The sequence below is a fragment of the Perca flavescens genome, chromosome 17, assembly GCF_004354835.1.
Source record: "Perca flavescens isolate YP-PL-M2 chromosome 17, PFLA_1.0, whole genome shotgun sequence".
Taxonomy (NCBI): Eukaryota; Metazoa; Chordata; class Actinopteri; order Perciformes; family Percidae; genus Perca; species Perca flavescens.
Genome location: NC_041347.1, coordinates 16,382,693 through 16,397,735, shown reverse-complemented (window position 1 = coordinate 16,397,735; position 15,043 = coordinate 16,382,693). Strand labels below are relative to the sequence as shown.

General features: G+C 39.6%; 1 protein-coding gene across 1 annotated transcript; it reads right to left on the bottom strand.

Annotated features, from left to right (window-relative positions):
• Positions 1 to 3,988: 3,988 nt before the first annotated feature.
• On the bottom strand, positions 3,989 to 13,702 carry gclc (glutamate-cysteine ligase, catalytic subunit). The gene is made up of 16 exons (XM_028603371.1): positions 12,968 to 13,702; positions 11,896 to 12,008; positions 8,614 to 8,796; positions 8,386 to 8,499; positions 8,107 to 8,165; positions 7,769 to 7,905; positions 7,561 to 7,635; positions 7,236 to 7,352; positions 6,750 to 6,888; positions 6,513 to 6,625; positions 6,329 to 6,421; positions 6,124 to 6,228; positions 5,915 to 5,996; positions 5,718 to 5,827; positions 4,549 to 4,669; positions 3,989 to 4,423 (listed from the first exon to the last, which is right to left on the bottom strand). Exons 1-16 carry the CDS (start codon positions 13,115 to 13,117, stop codon positions 4,242 to 4,244), a joined length of 1,893 nt encoding a protein of 630 aa, XP_028459172.1. The 5' UTR covers positions 13,118 to 13,702; the 3' UTR covers positions 3,989 to 4,241.
• Between the last annotated feature and the right edge of the window lie 1,341 nt (positions 13,703 to 15,043).

Sequence of the window (15,043 nt, the reverse complement as noted above, 5' to 3'; positions counted from 1 at the left end):
CGTGTATAGAGTCGGTGGGCGGGCTTAACCCTAACCCTAACCCTAACCATAACCATAACCATTGCCTAATCCTAGTGCTTTTCAGGCAGCGCTGCCTGGAAGGAGACGTTGGGGGCTTAAAACACTGATAAACCACACACACACATGGATGGAAATACTCCAAATTGTACTTAAAGGACAATTGTCGCTCTCTGGGACATGTTTTCATGCTAATCGAATGAGTTTGGAGCTTTGACGAGACTACCGCGGACCGCTGGTTAGCTTAAAATGCTAGTATTTGGGGCATGGGGACACTCAAATTAAATTGTTATTTAATACCACTAAAAAGGCTCAAAATATCACCACACCTTAACGTTAGCATAATTAGGGTCCCTAAATGTGAACTGAAGAATTGACAACATTGTAAGTGTACAGATAGTTTATTAAAAAGATAGATTATAAAGACAGTCGCGTTCATGTTTACTTGCGTGAGCCATCTTGGAAACCAGTCATAACTAGTCGAAAAATGAGCGCCGTGCAAATGAGTCTGAGATTCCCATACTGTCTATGGAGATTCCACGTTGCACGGTGTTGTACTTGCATACATATACCAGTGATCTTGTCTGTGCAAAGAAATGAGTAGCATAAAGCTGCAATACCGGATTATCAGGATCGCAATTCTAGGGGCCTAACCAGAGGGTGGGTCTTGCCAAGAAAGCGAGTGGGATTCATAATAACGTGACAGGACCGCAGTTCCACAAAAAATGCAAGAAGAGCACAGCAAGCCAAGTGTGAGTAACATTACTGATTGTGAATAACGTTATTTTTATTTAGTAGTAGTAGCAGTAGTCTATATCCTTGACATTCCACTTCCGGGATTGCTCCGGTGCTGCAGGAAATTCCACCGGATGCATGTATTTTCGGCTTTCTTTGTAATGGAATTTTAAATTCGGTAAATTAATGAGGACTATTTTTGACTGCTCCTCAGATCTCTGCAGGGTAAATGGAGACAGCTAGCTAGCCTAGCTGTCCAATCTGAGTTTTATCATGCACAACTATTTTGCAAGTGACGATTCTGATTGGTTTAAAGAAATGCCATTAAACCAGAGAACGTTTTCCTCTCATCCCCAAATGCTATGTGGAGTAGCCAGACTCTCCTTCAGTGCGCTTTGGAGGAGGGTTTAGCAACACAATCTTCTGCAAGTAGTGGCTAATGTAGCCTCAAACAGAGATGAAAACTGTACCACTAAGATCTGGTACTTTCTATCTCCACACCTGATTTCTTTCATTTTCAAACTTGTCTTCAGCTTCCACCAACGTTGATCTGTATTTTATAAGACTTTTTCCCTCTGAAGCCACAAAAGGCTTCATACAACTTGTTTCACATATGCAGTAGTACTCCCCAACACCTGTAAACAGACTTTGATATGTAAAATCAGTGGAGTTCCCCTTTAAGGTTTTCATAAGGCACATGCCATTGGCAGGTTGCTCAACACGCTACTAGACTGGCATGACTGACTTTCTCTGTGTATGGTTTCTAGAAAAAATCCAGTGTACATATTGCATCGGTGCTGATCAGATCACTGAGAGCCTATTTTCTGAGAGCAGATTAGCACAAGTGTAAATAATAAAAGGAATTATGGCTGAATTCAATTTAGCTGCTTCAGCTTCAGGGTCCGGGTATTGTGCATGCTGGCTCACTGTCACTGGCTTACACACTCGATTTGATCAGAGCCATAAATGTTACAAGTAACACCTGCGCTTTCTATAACAAGCCAAAATGTCTGCTGTGAAAAAAACCTATTTGTCCTCGGGATTAGTGGGGACAGATGGCTGTAACATTCACTGACCTGCTGCATATTTATTGCTTTAAACATGTTTTCACATTAAGTGTCTCTAATACCTTTTTTTAAATTTTACTTTGTATTTGTGAACTATTTTATGGTAATTTCGCTGTTTTCATATTACTATATTCTCCCCAAAATCCTATTGAGACTAAGTTTTGTTTCAATATCTGTTGGTGATACGACGATAATGTTTCTAAACATTTATCGTCAAAGCATGTTTGTGTTGAAGAACAACTATTTAAACACACTAATGCATACACATATCCCATTCTAATGGGGAGGCTGTACCAGCCATAATCATTATCTGGTCCAAGAGGCCATATTGAGGCAATGCTCTTACTCTTATTTGTCACTGCAGCTCAGTGTTATGTATAGCTGTGGTTCAATACCACCACCTTGTGGATGAAAATGTTCAGGTATTTGCTGTTGGACATTTCCAGTATTACTGCACCTCAAAGGTCAGGAACATCTTTAGCCTTCCTGTCTGCTCTCTATCATTCTTGGCTTTCCAAACAGCTGCATTTGATTTTCTGCGTGTAACTTGTGTTTTTTTTTTCTTTTCTGAGAAGAAGTAAGTTAAGACAAATGCTAAGTGTAGAGCATCTTCTTTTTTGGCATGCGTAAGAGGGTATCTGTGTGTGTGTGTGTGTGTGTGTGTGTGTGTGTGTGTGTGTGTGTGTGTCCACCAGGAGGAGCAGTTGGAAAGAAAGGAAGGGTGGTGTATATAAAATGGTGCACAGGAAGACAGGGTCACATTGCCAAAGCCAAATTAATAGTGAAATAGGAAGTGTTACTAAGGTTGGTGATGTAAGGACTATTTACAGTGCTACTTAGTGAACTGCTGTAGCTGGCAAGCTAATGGCTATAAACACTAGCAAGCCAGGCATATGCTATCCACATTCTGATTCTTTAATTTTCCCTGCTGTTTAAGTCCTCTGGGCTTTTTTTTAGGATTGTACACATTTTGTATTCACCACAGTTACTTCTTCATGTCTTGTTCTAACTGACTTAAGGGTATTTGTATAACTTCATTAGGAATTCTCATTTGTCCTTTAGGTCTGTGGCATTGTTAACCGCAAAGATCTGAGTCCAAATAGTTTTTTGGGACTAGCAACGATTGCATTTAGCAAAATGGTTTCACTAAATCCACCCTTGCTCAAAGCATTACTGTAGTTTGTGTGCTGTTTTTGACTACAAAACCAGTTAAAAAGATGCTGTGATGGATTTAACTGAATAACTGATGCGTTTAGTGATAGAAGCTGTATTTAAGATTATGGAAAGGTGACATAGTGGTAAGATTGTGGAGAGACGCACTTCAAACAGCTTCAGCTGTTTTGCTCTGTCAGACCCTGACCTTCAAGCTCTCTTCAGGGAGGCCAGGACTGGCAAAGCCGCCCAAACGCAACTACATATCTCAACATAGCCTATTACAGTTTGTCATATGTGGTAAACATTTGGTTTACTTAACAGGTCCTTTATTCAGGACACAAGTAAATTCTTGCGGAGAACAGACTGTCGGCTCCTGGTTGCTATCCACCATTCAAATAATGTGAATTTGCTCACTGCAGCCGTATCAATCAAAATGCTGTTAATGTAGCTAGTTGACAGATTTCAAGACTTTTTTTTTTTTTTTTTTTTGAAGGCTGATCAAGATCAAGCTTGATGTGGATGCTTTTGTGGTGGCTAAATTAAATTCCTATTTGGCTCATTTAAATAAAAAGCATTCCATAAAACACTATAGTACATACATATACTATACACTGAAATTGTAAGAAGACTGACTCCTGTTGTGCAGATTTATTTTGAAGCAGCATCACATTGCAAACAATGGTTCACCTTTTCCACTTGAATGCAACACTACCTCTAAGGTCCCACTACAATGTCAGCAGAGCAAAGCAAACAATTCTCTTAAAATGCAAAAGAAATAAAAAAAAAATTTTATATATATATATATATATATATATATATATATATATATATATATATATATATATATATATATATATATATATATATATATATATATATCTCTCACTGCAAAAAGCAAAGAAAGCTCATACCCAGAACAAAAAATATGCCCATGGTAATGTTTTAAAGAGCGGAAGTACAGTATTTATAGAACACAAGATTAAAAGTAGACTACTGTACAACTCTTTGCTACATTTATATTCTCACACAGATACCTTTTTATTTCCAGAGAAAAATAAATACACATCTGATTTCTATTACACAACCTTTTGCATGTCTTAACCCTATTAAAAAAATTCTGTAATCATAAAAATCTGATACTGTATATATACACATACATGCTGTTTTGCATTCGCTTAAAATTGGACCGCTTTAGTTCTGAGCCACACATTTGGTCTTTCTTTACATGCGAGTTTGTATAATGGTGGTGCAATTCTGCAGCGCTTCTCATTTAAACCGGTTTACTGGGTTTCCAATGAGCTCCGGGCACTGTTCTTCACCTTTTGCAATCTTGTCGCACTTCCTGAACAGGTCGTAGTTGATCTTGTCAGTTAGGACGCTGTCCTGCTTATACTGTGGGTGCTTGGCAACAAATTCCCTCATCCACTTGGCCATGGTCATCAGTTCGCCTGTTTCAGATAAGAAAAATTAGGAGTTGTGCTCAGAGTTGAAGCTGCATAAAGAAAAGAAGAAAAAAAAAAATCTGCTTTTGGCTTATGAGAACATTAAGTTTTGCCCTTTAATGCAAATTTACCTGAGGCACGTTTCTTGATGAGCTTCAGATAATTCAAAATGGTGCACCTGGTGTCCACATCCACTTCCATGTTTTCCAGATAGCAGTTAAGGATTGGTATAAGCCCTTGAAATACTCCCTCCTAGTGATAAAAACAGAAGAAAACAGCAGTAATTGTTAGAGGACTTAAAACAAGATTGGGATTCGTCAGCCATGCTAGCGGCTCTGTGAGACTGTACTAATGCCCAGCTGTGATTTGAACTCAATACAATCACGCAATGTCGACAGAATGGGAGGAACAGGAAAAACCTCCCATTATTCCAACTCAAGTTTAATGTGTTACAATTGTTAATTCGCACTAAACACAAAGTACAGCTGAGGCTACATGAAAGTGAAAGTTGTTAGAGTTATTCCTGAGGGGAACCTGAATGTTTGTAGCAAATTTCTAGCCTGGAAATCCAGACCCAAATCCAAAAGACTAAGGGTCTGTCATTGAGTAATGAAAATTAGGGCTGGGCGTACTGATCTAAATATCGATACCAAGATGAGTATTGGTATTGGATGGGTACTGTCGTGATGAGTTCATGCGTTACAAGTAAAAAGTATTGGTATCCGCGATACTAGCCCTGTATTTACTTGGTATCGGATCAATACCAAAATTCCCAGTATCGCCCACCCCTAATGAAAATGGCCCAACTCGAGGGGCAGCACCAAGCATGCATTTGAAAATCTCACTGCACGCAATTGGATAACACTACGACCAATCACAACAATACACGGGGTGACGTATCCAGAGCCCCATACGCTTAGCTACCAGAGGAGCTAACTGGTAGATTAAACTGTCGTCATCTGTTTAGCTCGCCTCTGGCCCGCCTATATCAGATACACCGATGTGATTGGTGCAGCTCGGCTACAAGGGCATAGTTAATGAGCATCATTACTCATTGCCACAGTAACTCACTGAGCAAATTCAAATTGTGCTCTCGCGAGAACTCTGGATTTCCAGAGTAGCAAATTGCATGGTAATTCATCCAATAGTTGTCAAGATCAATCAGGCGTCAAACCTACAAACGTCAACGTCATGGTGGTGCTAGCAAAGATCAGCAGGATTCATCCTCTGGGTACCGTGCATGTTTGTATTCATCCAATAGTTGTTGAGATATTGTCATCAAGTGTAAGCCAATAATTACCTTTCCGTTGATGATTGTGTCGATACTCATTAGAGTGTACTCCTCATTAGCACCATCAGTCTCCAAGCCGTTCTCAGCTGAGGCTGTGCCATCAAGGACTGGGTTGCAGCCTATTGGTCCAAAATACAAATGGATCAGCTCCTCCTATGTGAGGCTTTTAGCACTGACCCTACGTTGTGCTTTTTATTCTAACCCACCTTTAAAGATGTCCTTTCGGAAGTAAAACATGCCCTCCTGGACAGAGTTTCTCTTCTGAGCAACCTTCATGTTTTCATCAACCTAAAGAAAGACAAGGGATTACTGTATCGGAGCACTGTATGCAAAGTATATTTTTATGTGCTACTTCCTTAATCTAATTCCTTTCAACATTTTATAAAACACTGTAAAAATGTTGAGTTGTTTTTACCTTTGACAATGGGATCAGAAAGTCGAGTTTATAAGACAAGATCACTCTGGTGAGCAGGACGACAAAGACCACATACGCAGCGTTTTCAAAGTCAGTTAGCTGCACCTGAAAGATAAAACCATCATGTGTTTGTCTGTATTTGAAAGGCCATGTCATCGAATATAAAACACAGATTACAACTAACGGCCTGGTCAGTTGTATTTACCTCCATGGGGCGGAACTCAACTCTCCAGCCGATATCGGAGTTCGGAGGTGGAGGTTTGAACCTCATCGTCTGCCAGTTGGTCGACTGAAGGTTCTGCAGGAAGACAAGTTTGAATAAATACTCAGTTACGCTGGAAGTAAGCCTGTATTGTGTTTTGACACATGGTTGGCTTTCTTCTAATCACCTCAAAGTGATCGGACTCGTTTTCATCATCCAAGTGGATTTTCTCCTCAAAGACGGAGAGTGGATCTCGTATGAAGAGGTGTGCTATGTGCTGGGCCAGAAGCTTGTCAATTCCTACACACAGCAAGCGGATTTTTTATTTCATTACTGCACAAGCATCTATTAGTGGAATCTGACTGTGAAGTTGAATATTTCTATTGATGACAGTATTTTAGACATATCACTTCCTCCACAGTACCTGCATCCAGCAGCTGCTTGTAGATCTCCTCATCTATCGTCAAATCAATGTCATTGTACTTCTCACCACAACTAGACAGGTAGCTGTCGATTGAATCGTATCTTGACTTGAAGATCCGGTATTTGTTGTTTTTCAAAGGCTTTGAAGGAAAAGTAATTTTTTAAACATTATCCTCAAAATACAAACCTTAAGCATAAACACTTTACTGTGATATGCTTTTGCCTTTTGCTTGAGAAAATTTTTAAAGATGCAGGTCTATGGTGGTATTCATCTAGGTAAACACATACCAAGCTCCAGTAATTCAGTAATACAGAGGCAACAGCAGCATTTCTTACACTGGACAAAATAAATATACTATAGTGTCAATAATGAAAAGTGACAGGCAGAAATAATGAGGTTTAACTAAACAAAACCAATTCACAAAATAATGGCTCGACTGAAGCATGTTTTTTGCACGCTAATCAAGGATCAGCTCTGCCTGCTCACCTTGAGCCCGCGTTCCTCCTGCGTCCTGTCGTCCACCGAGGCAGAAATAACTTCCCAGCGACAATCATTATCTGACACAAAGCCTCTGTAGAAGGGGGAGGCCGCACTCAACGCCATCTGGAAAGAGAGTTTCAGTAGTGTTTTATGAAGTTATGGGAACAAGAAACAAAGCCACACAATCTTCTATCTCTGATTTATTTAGATTATAGGATAACACTGAGTAGTTATTCAGTTAATTAATTATTAGTTATATACGAGTCCAGATGAAGAAGAGGCCAAGTAAATAATCGTAATATTTGACAGGAAGCTTCATTTATCGACTCACCACTATGGGGCAGAATGTTGCTAGTTGGTCATAAAGATATCTTGCCTCATCAATGCTACAAGCTTGGAATGTCACCTGCAAAAGCATGAAAAAAAGGGGCTGAAGTACATTTATAAATCACTTATTGGGATAGTAAAGTTTTACATTCCCGTTTGAAAACAAAAGGATTGTTAAAAGGCAACAGAGACTGACTCAGTTCATTCAGTACCTGCAGGCAGCAGTTGCCCATGCCAAAGCCCATGGCGTCCATGTAGATATGATCAGGCAGAGCTGCCCTCGCTGCTTCACCATCATCCTCAGGAAACTCCTCCACAAATGGAGATGGAGTGCACTTGTCTTTGAAGACTGAAACACAAGAAGAGATAGATAGATAGATACATAGATAGATAGATAGATAGATAACATGCAGTTAGAATAATGTCAACATGTTGTTTTTTGTTTTTTTTTAAATGTACTGTTAATGGTTGTTATTGATGTTTTTATGATAAAAACTATATTATAGTTATATATAGTACTGTTCATACCTGTCATTTCATTCAAACTTACTTGGCACATTAATCACGACTTTCTCTCCTCTTCTGTGACGTATGTTTCTGGTAAGGGTACTGAAAACACAAACACTTATAGTCTATAGTCATAATCTACTGGAACAATCTGCCTTTCTCAGTGCATACATACATACCATACATAACATACACAATTATATGTTTATTAAGTTGCTGATTTTGCTCATCATGAGTAAAGGTCAACAATCCTGTAATTTAATAATAAACTGTGAGTCAAACACACGTGCAGGCTGTAGGAAGCTAGAATAATGAAGCCTACCTGAATCTTGGGTGTCTGTTGATGGCTTCATCTGGGAAAAACAGTGACTTCGACACTCCCTTTTCAACAGGGGTCGGCCGGTGCTCTGGTTTGGTGAAACCTGGGCAACCTAACCTAAATAAAAAGGATCAAAACATACATACCTATTAAAAAAGGGACACGGTCCTGATCTCCACTAACCGTTATCAACAAGGGTTCAAACACTTGGTCAATGTAAAAGCAAAGCACCTTGGAAACGAGGTGATGGTGCAGAGGGTTTCATTCTGGTTCAGGACCGATGAGGCCTCTCGTCGTCTCTTCCCCATGTTGCCCTCCACAGTGTTGAACTCTGACATCGTGCCGCCGTACGGCTGCCCTGGGGTTCCTTCAATCATGTAGCTGCCATACTCTGGTCTCCAAAGTGTGGGGTGACTGCACAAATATGAAAAGTGTTGTCAGAACATTCTACTTTTATAGGACAGCAAGAAAGGAGGCCATTGAGAAAATGCCCCTGATCTCGGTATCACAATGACCTTTTTGATTGAATAAACTGAGCGCTCTCCCTTTATTGTATGTCTGCCGTAAACTTGGCACGGCAAACAAACACGACGTATTTGTGCTCCAGAGCGTGCTCTTTGGTGTGTGCAACAGAGGGGCAGTAATGAGGAATGCATGGGCTCTACTATTCCCACTGCCACTGGTATTTCCCCTGGTTGAAGTTGGCTCCACAGATTCAGACCGACGTCATGGGCAGCAAGCAAGCATAACACGCCGCGAGCTTGTACAAACACTTTTACATCGCCTGCAGAGAATTCTTTTTTAAAGAAATGTTACTATAGTTTGGACATGCAAATGGAATTTCCAGGAGGAGGAGCTCTGATTGTTATGTGCACAGGCCAAATATCCTCACATCATCTATACAATACATTTTGTAGGATTTATCTGGAGCACTTTTGTAAAAGTTTCAACTTTCTTTTTTTTTTACCATCTCAACAGTTATGTTGAAAAAAAAAAAGACACCGCTGAAAAAATAGGTTCACTTTTTTCACAGTTTGTCTCGACTTCATTAAAATGACTATTTCCCTTAAAGCCACAAAAAAATCCAAGCTCAATAGGGACATTTTATTCTTTTTTAAATCCTTCAAACTGAACTCAGATCCTTTTATCTCTGAGATGTTTCCAGACCAGAGATGATGTTAAAATGCACACAATATAAAATTCCTGCAGTCCACAGTGACTCAAAGTAAATCCAATTCCATAAGGTTTCAGGAACTTTATGTGGGCTACATGCTATGTACAAGATAGAAACGTATGTCGGGGTATAAATCAAAATGACGGGTATAACAAACTGATGAAACACTGAACCTTCTCTGGGACACAGAGTGCACTAACACTATCAAAAGCAAAAGGACTTTCGGTTCTATTAAGACAAATACGTAACCTTTTAAAATAGGATAAGACTAATTATCTTGTGTTAAAAGTAGGGCTGCAACTAACAATTATTTTCAGTCGATTAATCTGTTGATTAGTTATTTGGTCTATACAATATCAGAAAATGATAAAAAATGTGGATCAGTGTTTCCCAAATGCCCAAGATGACATCCTCAAATGTCTTGTTTTGTCCACAACTCAAAGATAGAAGAAATTAGAAAATATTCACATTTAAGAAGCTGGAATCAAAGAATTTTTACTTTTGTCTTAAAAAAAAAAATCGACTAATCGATTATCAAAATAGTTGGCGATTAATTTAAAAGTTGACAACTAAATCGATTAATCTTTGCAGCTCTAGTTAAAAAGGTTCCATGTTTGTCTTAATAGACCAGATACTCTTTTTCCTCATTCTCTCGGTCAATCATTAAGTGCTGTTTTACACTTTAGGGGATTTGTCTTCCTCAGAGTTCTACAAAATAAGAGACTTGTTGGTTCCAAACATCTTCCATTTTTGGACTAAATACTAACATGTGAGGAAGAACGCTGCTCATCACATAAATAATAACAGGTTGCTGACATTTCCCGACCCACTTTAAGGAGTCGGAGGGGATCTGTCACAGGGAAGACGTAGGTGTGTAAAGCTAGAGGAGACACACTCATAAGAACTCAGAGCTGTAGCTGCTTCTAATGGCAATAACTGCCGTGATTTTGATAGATTTTAATAGAACGCGGTGAGACTAACAGGGCAATGCTGCCTGCCTCTGCTGTACTGCTTACGCCGATCCAGGTGTTCTATCTAGCTGATTAGAGATCTGTTTACGTTGAAGTTGGGTGGAGCTATGAGAATTACATGCCAGAGGGATTTGTCCTAATGTGGATGTTACAGTGGGAGTGAGCTACTAAAATAAAGTGCAGAAAGCAACCAAAGCAATGGACCACACGTCTCACAACAACCAGAGAAATAAAGAAAAAAATCCTAAAAGTCAATATAGATTATGCAGCAACTGAAGAACTTTAGCCAAACAACCCTTAACTGAGCAGCTACAGTGTAGTGCATTTCTCTTGAGAGCTGTGTCCATCATCAACTGTCCCTGTTAACATTTTTTTTTGCAATCAAACAGGATCAACACAATCCTGAGAAGAAGTCTTGTCTGCCAAGCATAAAATAATGATGGGAATGTTGTGGCTTTAGTGGTTACAAAACAAATACCTGTGTAAGTGTGCGTGATGACACCTGATGATTTAACCTCTATACAGAGTCTAGTCTTGCCCCTACTTATACATATCAGGCCAAGGCTTTACTATCAGCCCGTCAATAGCCCACTGTGATCCAAAACAAACCATTAATGTAACAACAGCACTGCCACTTGACATTTGAGGTGTGGCATTTACTTAAATGTCATTCAGATTAAGAATGTAAGTGTTGCTATAACTGAGTTTGTTGATCTATTTGTGAGTATGATTACTTATAGACAAAAAACTTTCACTTGAACCATGCATGTCTTTGCAAGATACAAATGCGTATTTGGAGGAAGGAAACAAAAACAAAATGATCTAAGTAACTTATGGTCTTTCTCGCTTAAATGAACACGCCGATTTATTGAGACTTTAGCTTATTCACCGTATCTGCCAGAGTTAGATAAGTCCATACATACCCTTCTCATCTCCGTGCGGGTCGTAACTCTGTCTGGCACATCCACTGCTAGCCTATCTTATCACAGATCCTGGAGGTAACCGTGCTTTTCAGGTGTTGCGCTAATCACTCCGCCCAAGCAGTGCTTTGTTATTTGTACACGCTGTGATTATACAAATCACAACATGTAAATAGGAAAAGGTTGGTGTTATTTTGTCACTTATTGGGAGCAGTAGGCTAGTTGGAGCCGGTTACCTCCAGGATCTGGGCTAAACTAAGCTAGCGGTGGGTGCATCAGACAGAGTTACGACACGCACGGAGATGAGAAGGGTATGTATGGACTTATCGAACTCTGGGAGATACGGTGAATAAGCTAAAGTCTCAATAAGTTGGCGTGTTCCTTTAAAATTACACAGTATGGAGACATCTACATATTTTAATATGTAGTCTGTGGCGAGCTTACTTACTTGGGGTTTATCTTTTCACCCTGGTCTTGGAGAGTTTCCAAAACATCTCCGCCGTTCAGGACAAGTCGAACCTTTTCATCCTTGTCATCCAATTCCACCAACATGTACTCAACCTTAAAAGTAAATAATAAAAACAGGACACATTATCAGTCAAACATTCAGACACTGCTTTACAGCCACGGCTTTATTCGTTCAACACATTCTTTTAACCTCTAAACCAAGTTTTTAAGCCGCGCTAGACTACAGCACAAAGCAGACGCGTTCAAGATCAGAGTGGGACCCCATCACATCCATTCCAATTCATCAGTTATGTTTCCTTGACTTTGACTCTGCAGCCCTGTAATCCCCTGTCTGAAAGAGGGATTAATCTAGAACAACAGCATTCCACATTGTTCGAAATCAAAACACTTTGTTCAAGCTGTAGCACGCTGAAGTTTTGTGGACTGGTGGCGGGCAAAAACTAGTGTTAAGTTCTGACTAAAAGACAAAAGCCTCAGGTTGCAATAGAAGAGCCCACAATCTGTAGGTTAACAAATAGTACAGTACAGCAGGTGTTGTGTTAATGTTTACTAAACAGGGAGTGTCTCCCTGAATTAGCAGTAGTACTGTTTGGATTATTAGCATTATTAGTCAGTTACTAGGAGACTGAACAATTGGTAATACTCAAAATGAATTGTTATAATCAGCGGTTTATTTTAACTACTGAATAACTATTAGCAACTATGCTGACACTAAGACTGGGAAATGCAACCAGTAACAACTATTACCTTTTCAATCAACTTACGTAGGGATAATAAAGTTAACTGTTATACATAGTAGAAAATGTCATGGCAGCACCTTCCGTACACGCAAAAATAAAAAAATAAAATAAAAATCACAATATTGAAAGTTGCAGATTCATTTGAATTAAACGTTTTTGTTTTCGGCAGTTACTGTAAAAACAGCAAAAATAGTTTTCTAAATCAATAAAAGGCCACTATTGCATCATGACAGACAGATCTAAGGCATTAACACACAGCAGCAGCTCTTTCCACATGTTGGATCATTTTAAGTACAAAAGCTCGTTTCTTACCTCATCGCCCCATTTCAACACATCTCTCTGGCGTTCCTTCACCTTGTTGTAGATGTTGAGAAACTGAATGATGCCGTGCTTTCTGATGTGGTCGGCATACTTCTTGGTTTCTTCCCAGTTCAGTGGAGACCCCTGGGACAGTAAACCCATCGCACAGACAGGCTGGAAGTGTGATCTGACGGCTGGTGTCTTATATGAACCTGCAGGCCGAGCGTTCGTTAGCTAGCTAGCTAGTATGTCCAACTCGCACGGAGCTAGCATGAAGTCTCGGTCCAAACAAACGGCAGAGCCTGGATCCTTAAGGTGCTGTCCGAGAGGTCAAAGGCTGAAGCAGAGTCTCTTGGTGCTGTTAAGCGGCGTGCCCTGTCGGTAACCTTAGTACGGCATCCAGAAGAAAGAGGCCCCTGCTCATCACTTGATAATGTCTTGTTAGCTCGGTGAAGCACACCCGAGGGCTGATATGGCTGTTCTTCCGGAAAAAAACCCGACGAGTTGCCGTTACTTAGCTAGTGCCGGCTAGCCTCGGCTCGGTTAATGTGTAGCTCTGTGATGGGATGACAGCGAGGTGAACTCGGATAGTTAGGTCGTTGTCTGCTTCTCAGTGGGATGTGTTGTAGCTACATATGTACGCCCTCCTGGTTTCACACACGTGATGTCGTCAGGCGGAGCGGACTGACGCAACAATGACTCAGCATTCTTCCCACTGACCTGTAGCCATCAGACGGTTGCCTGTAGCTATGCTACATTTATGTACGGCCGGAAATAGCCATTTACAGATAAGCAAGGCAGAAATCCCCAGAAAATGTGGTCAGCAGTGGTGGTATGTAAAATAAGGCTAAGTCATCTTAGACACTGTTGAAAATTGGATAATATTAAACCATAATATAAGTCAAACTCTGCTTGTAAACCCAGGACACAAAATTCTGTAAATTCACAATCTGTGTGCGGAAAAAAATCACAGTTGCTAATACAACATAAAACAATTACATAATTAAAACAATTTTAATTTGTCCTAAATTAAGATGTTCATAGTTCAGTTTGTTTAAACCTGCTAATTTCCTTTGTTCTTTCTCTTTTTTTATTTGTTTTCTTTTACAAATTCTTGCCCATGGCTAGCCCTTTTCTGAAAGACAAAATGAAACACATTGGTCACAAGAAGCACAAAACAAAAGTGCTATACAACCACCACAACGCTATTTACTCATTGGGTCCCGTGTCTTATCATTTCCAAACCACAGTATTAAAATGAATGAGTCATGTTTACAACTAAAGTTTGGGAAGTACCCGCTTATCAGGAGCACATGAACGCAACATCATAGAAGAAAAGAGTTATAGTAATAATGACACAGCACTCGAATGTTTTGAGAGGGTGCGTACTCTTAGGCTACATGCGTGGGTAAAACAAGTTATACAATAGTTCATGTAACTGCACTGACATCTGCCCCAAATAAGGATGTGGTTTAACTTTCAATACACTTAATTTTCTTGATTTTCTGGTTTCCATTAGACTGATTAAGGAAGTACTGTTTGTTAGCCTACTAATCTTTCTAAAGGTGTAGCCTACAGACAGAAAAAAAACACAAATACAGACACCTCTCATCAGTTAAGGCAGCATTACACATCTGCTTTATGAAAAATTCACAAACAGCTTAAAAGAATTTGGCTTAAAGAATAACATTGACGGTTAGAGACGGCATGAAACCGGTGGTGAATTTGAAATGCTTCATTTTTGAGGATTAATGAACTTGCAGAGACACAACAAAAATGTATTGTGCATAATCTAATGGTAATTTATGTATTCATTTGGCTCATGTTACATGCCAGAAGCCCTGTTTCCTCGGTCTCACAGTGTAAAGTATGTTTACAGTTAAAAATGAGCAGGAGCTCAAATCTTTGTGGTTTTACAGTTATAATGCTTAACAACAAAGTAGAGGCAGACCTAAAAGCTACAATTAGCTGTAGGATACTCACTCAATGCCAGTGAACTTCAGAGTTTTTAATAATTCAGAATTTGGTGCTGCAAACACCTGCTGTGTCATTGTATTTATGTAAATACTTATATATGTGTAAAGCTAT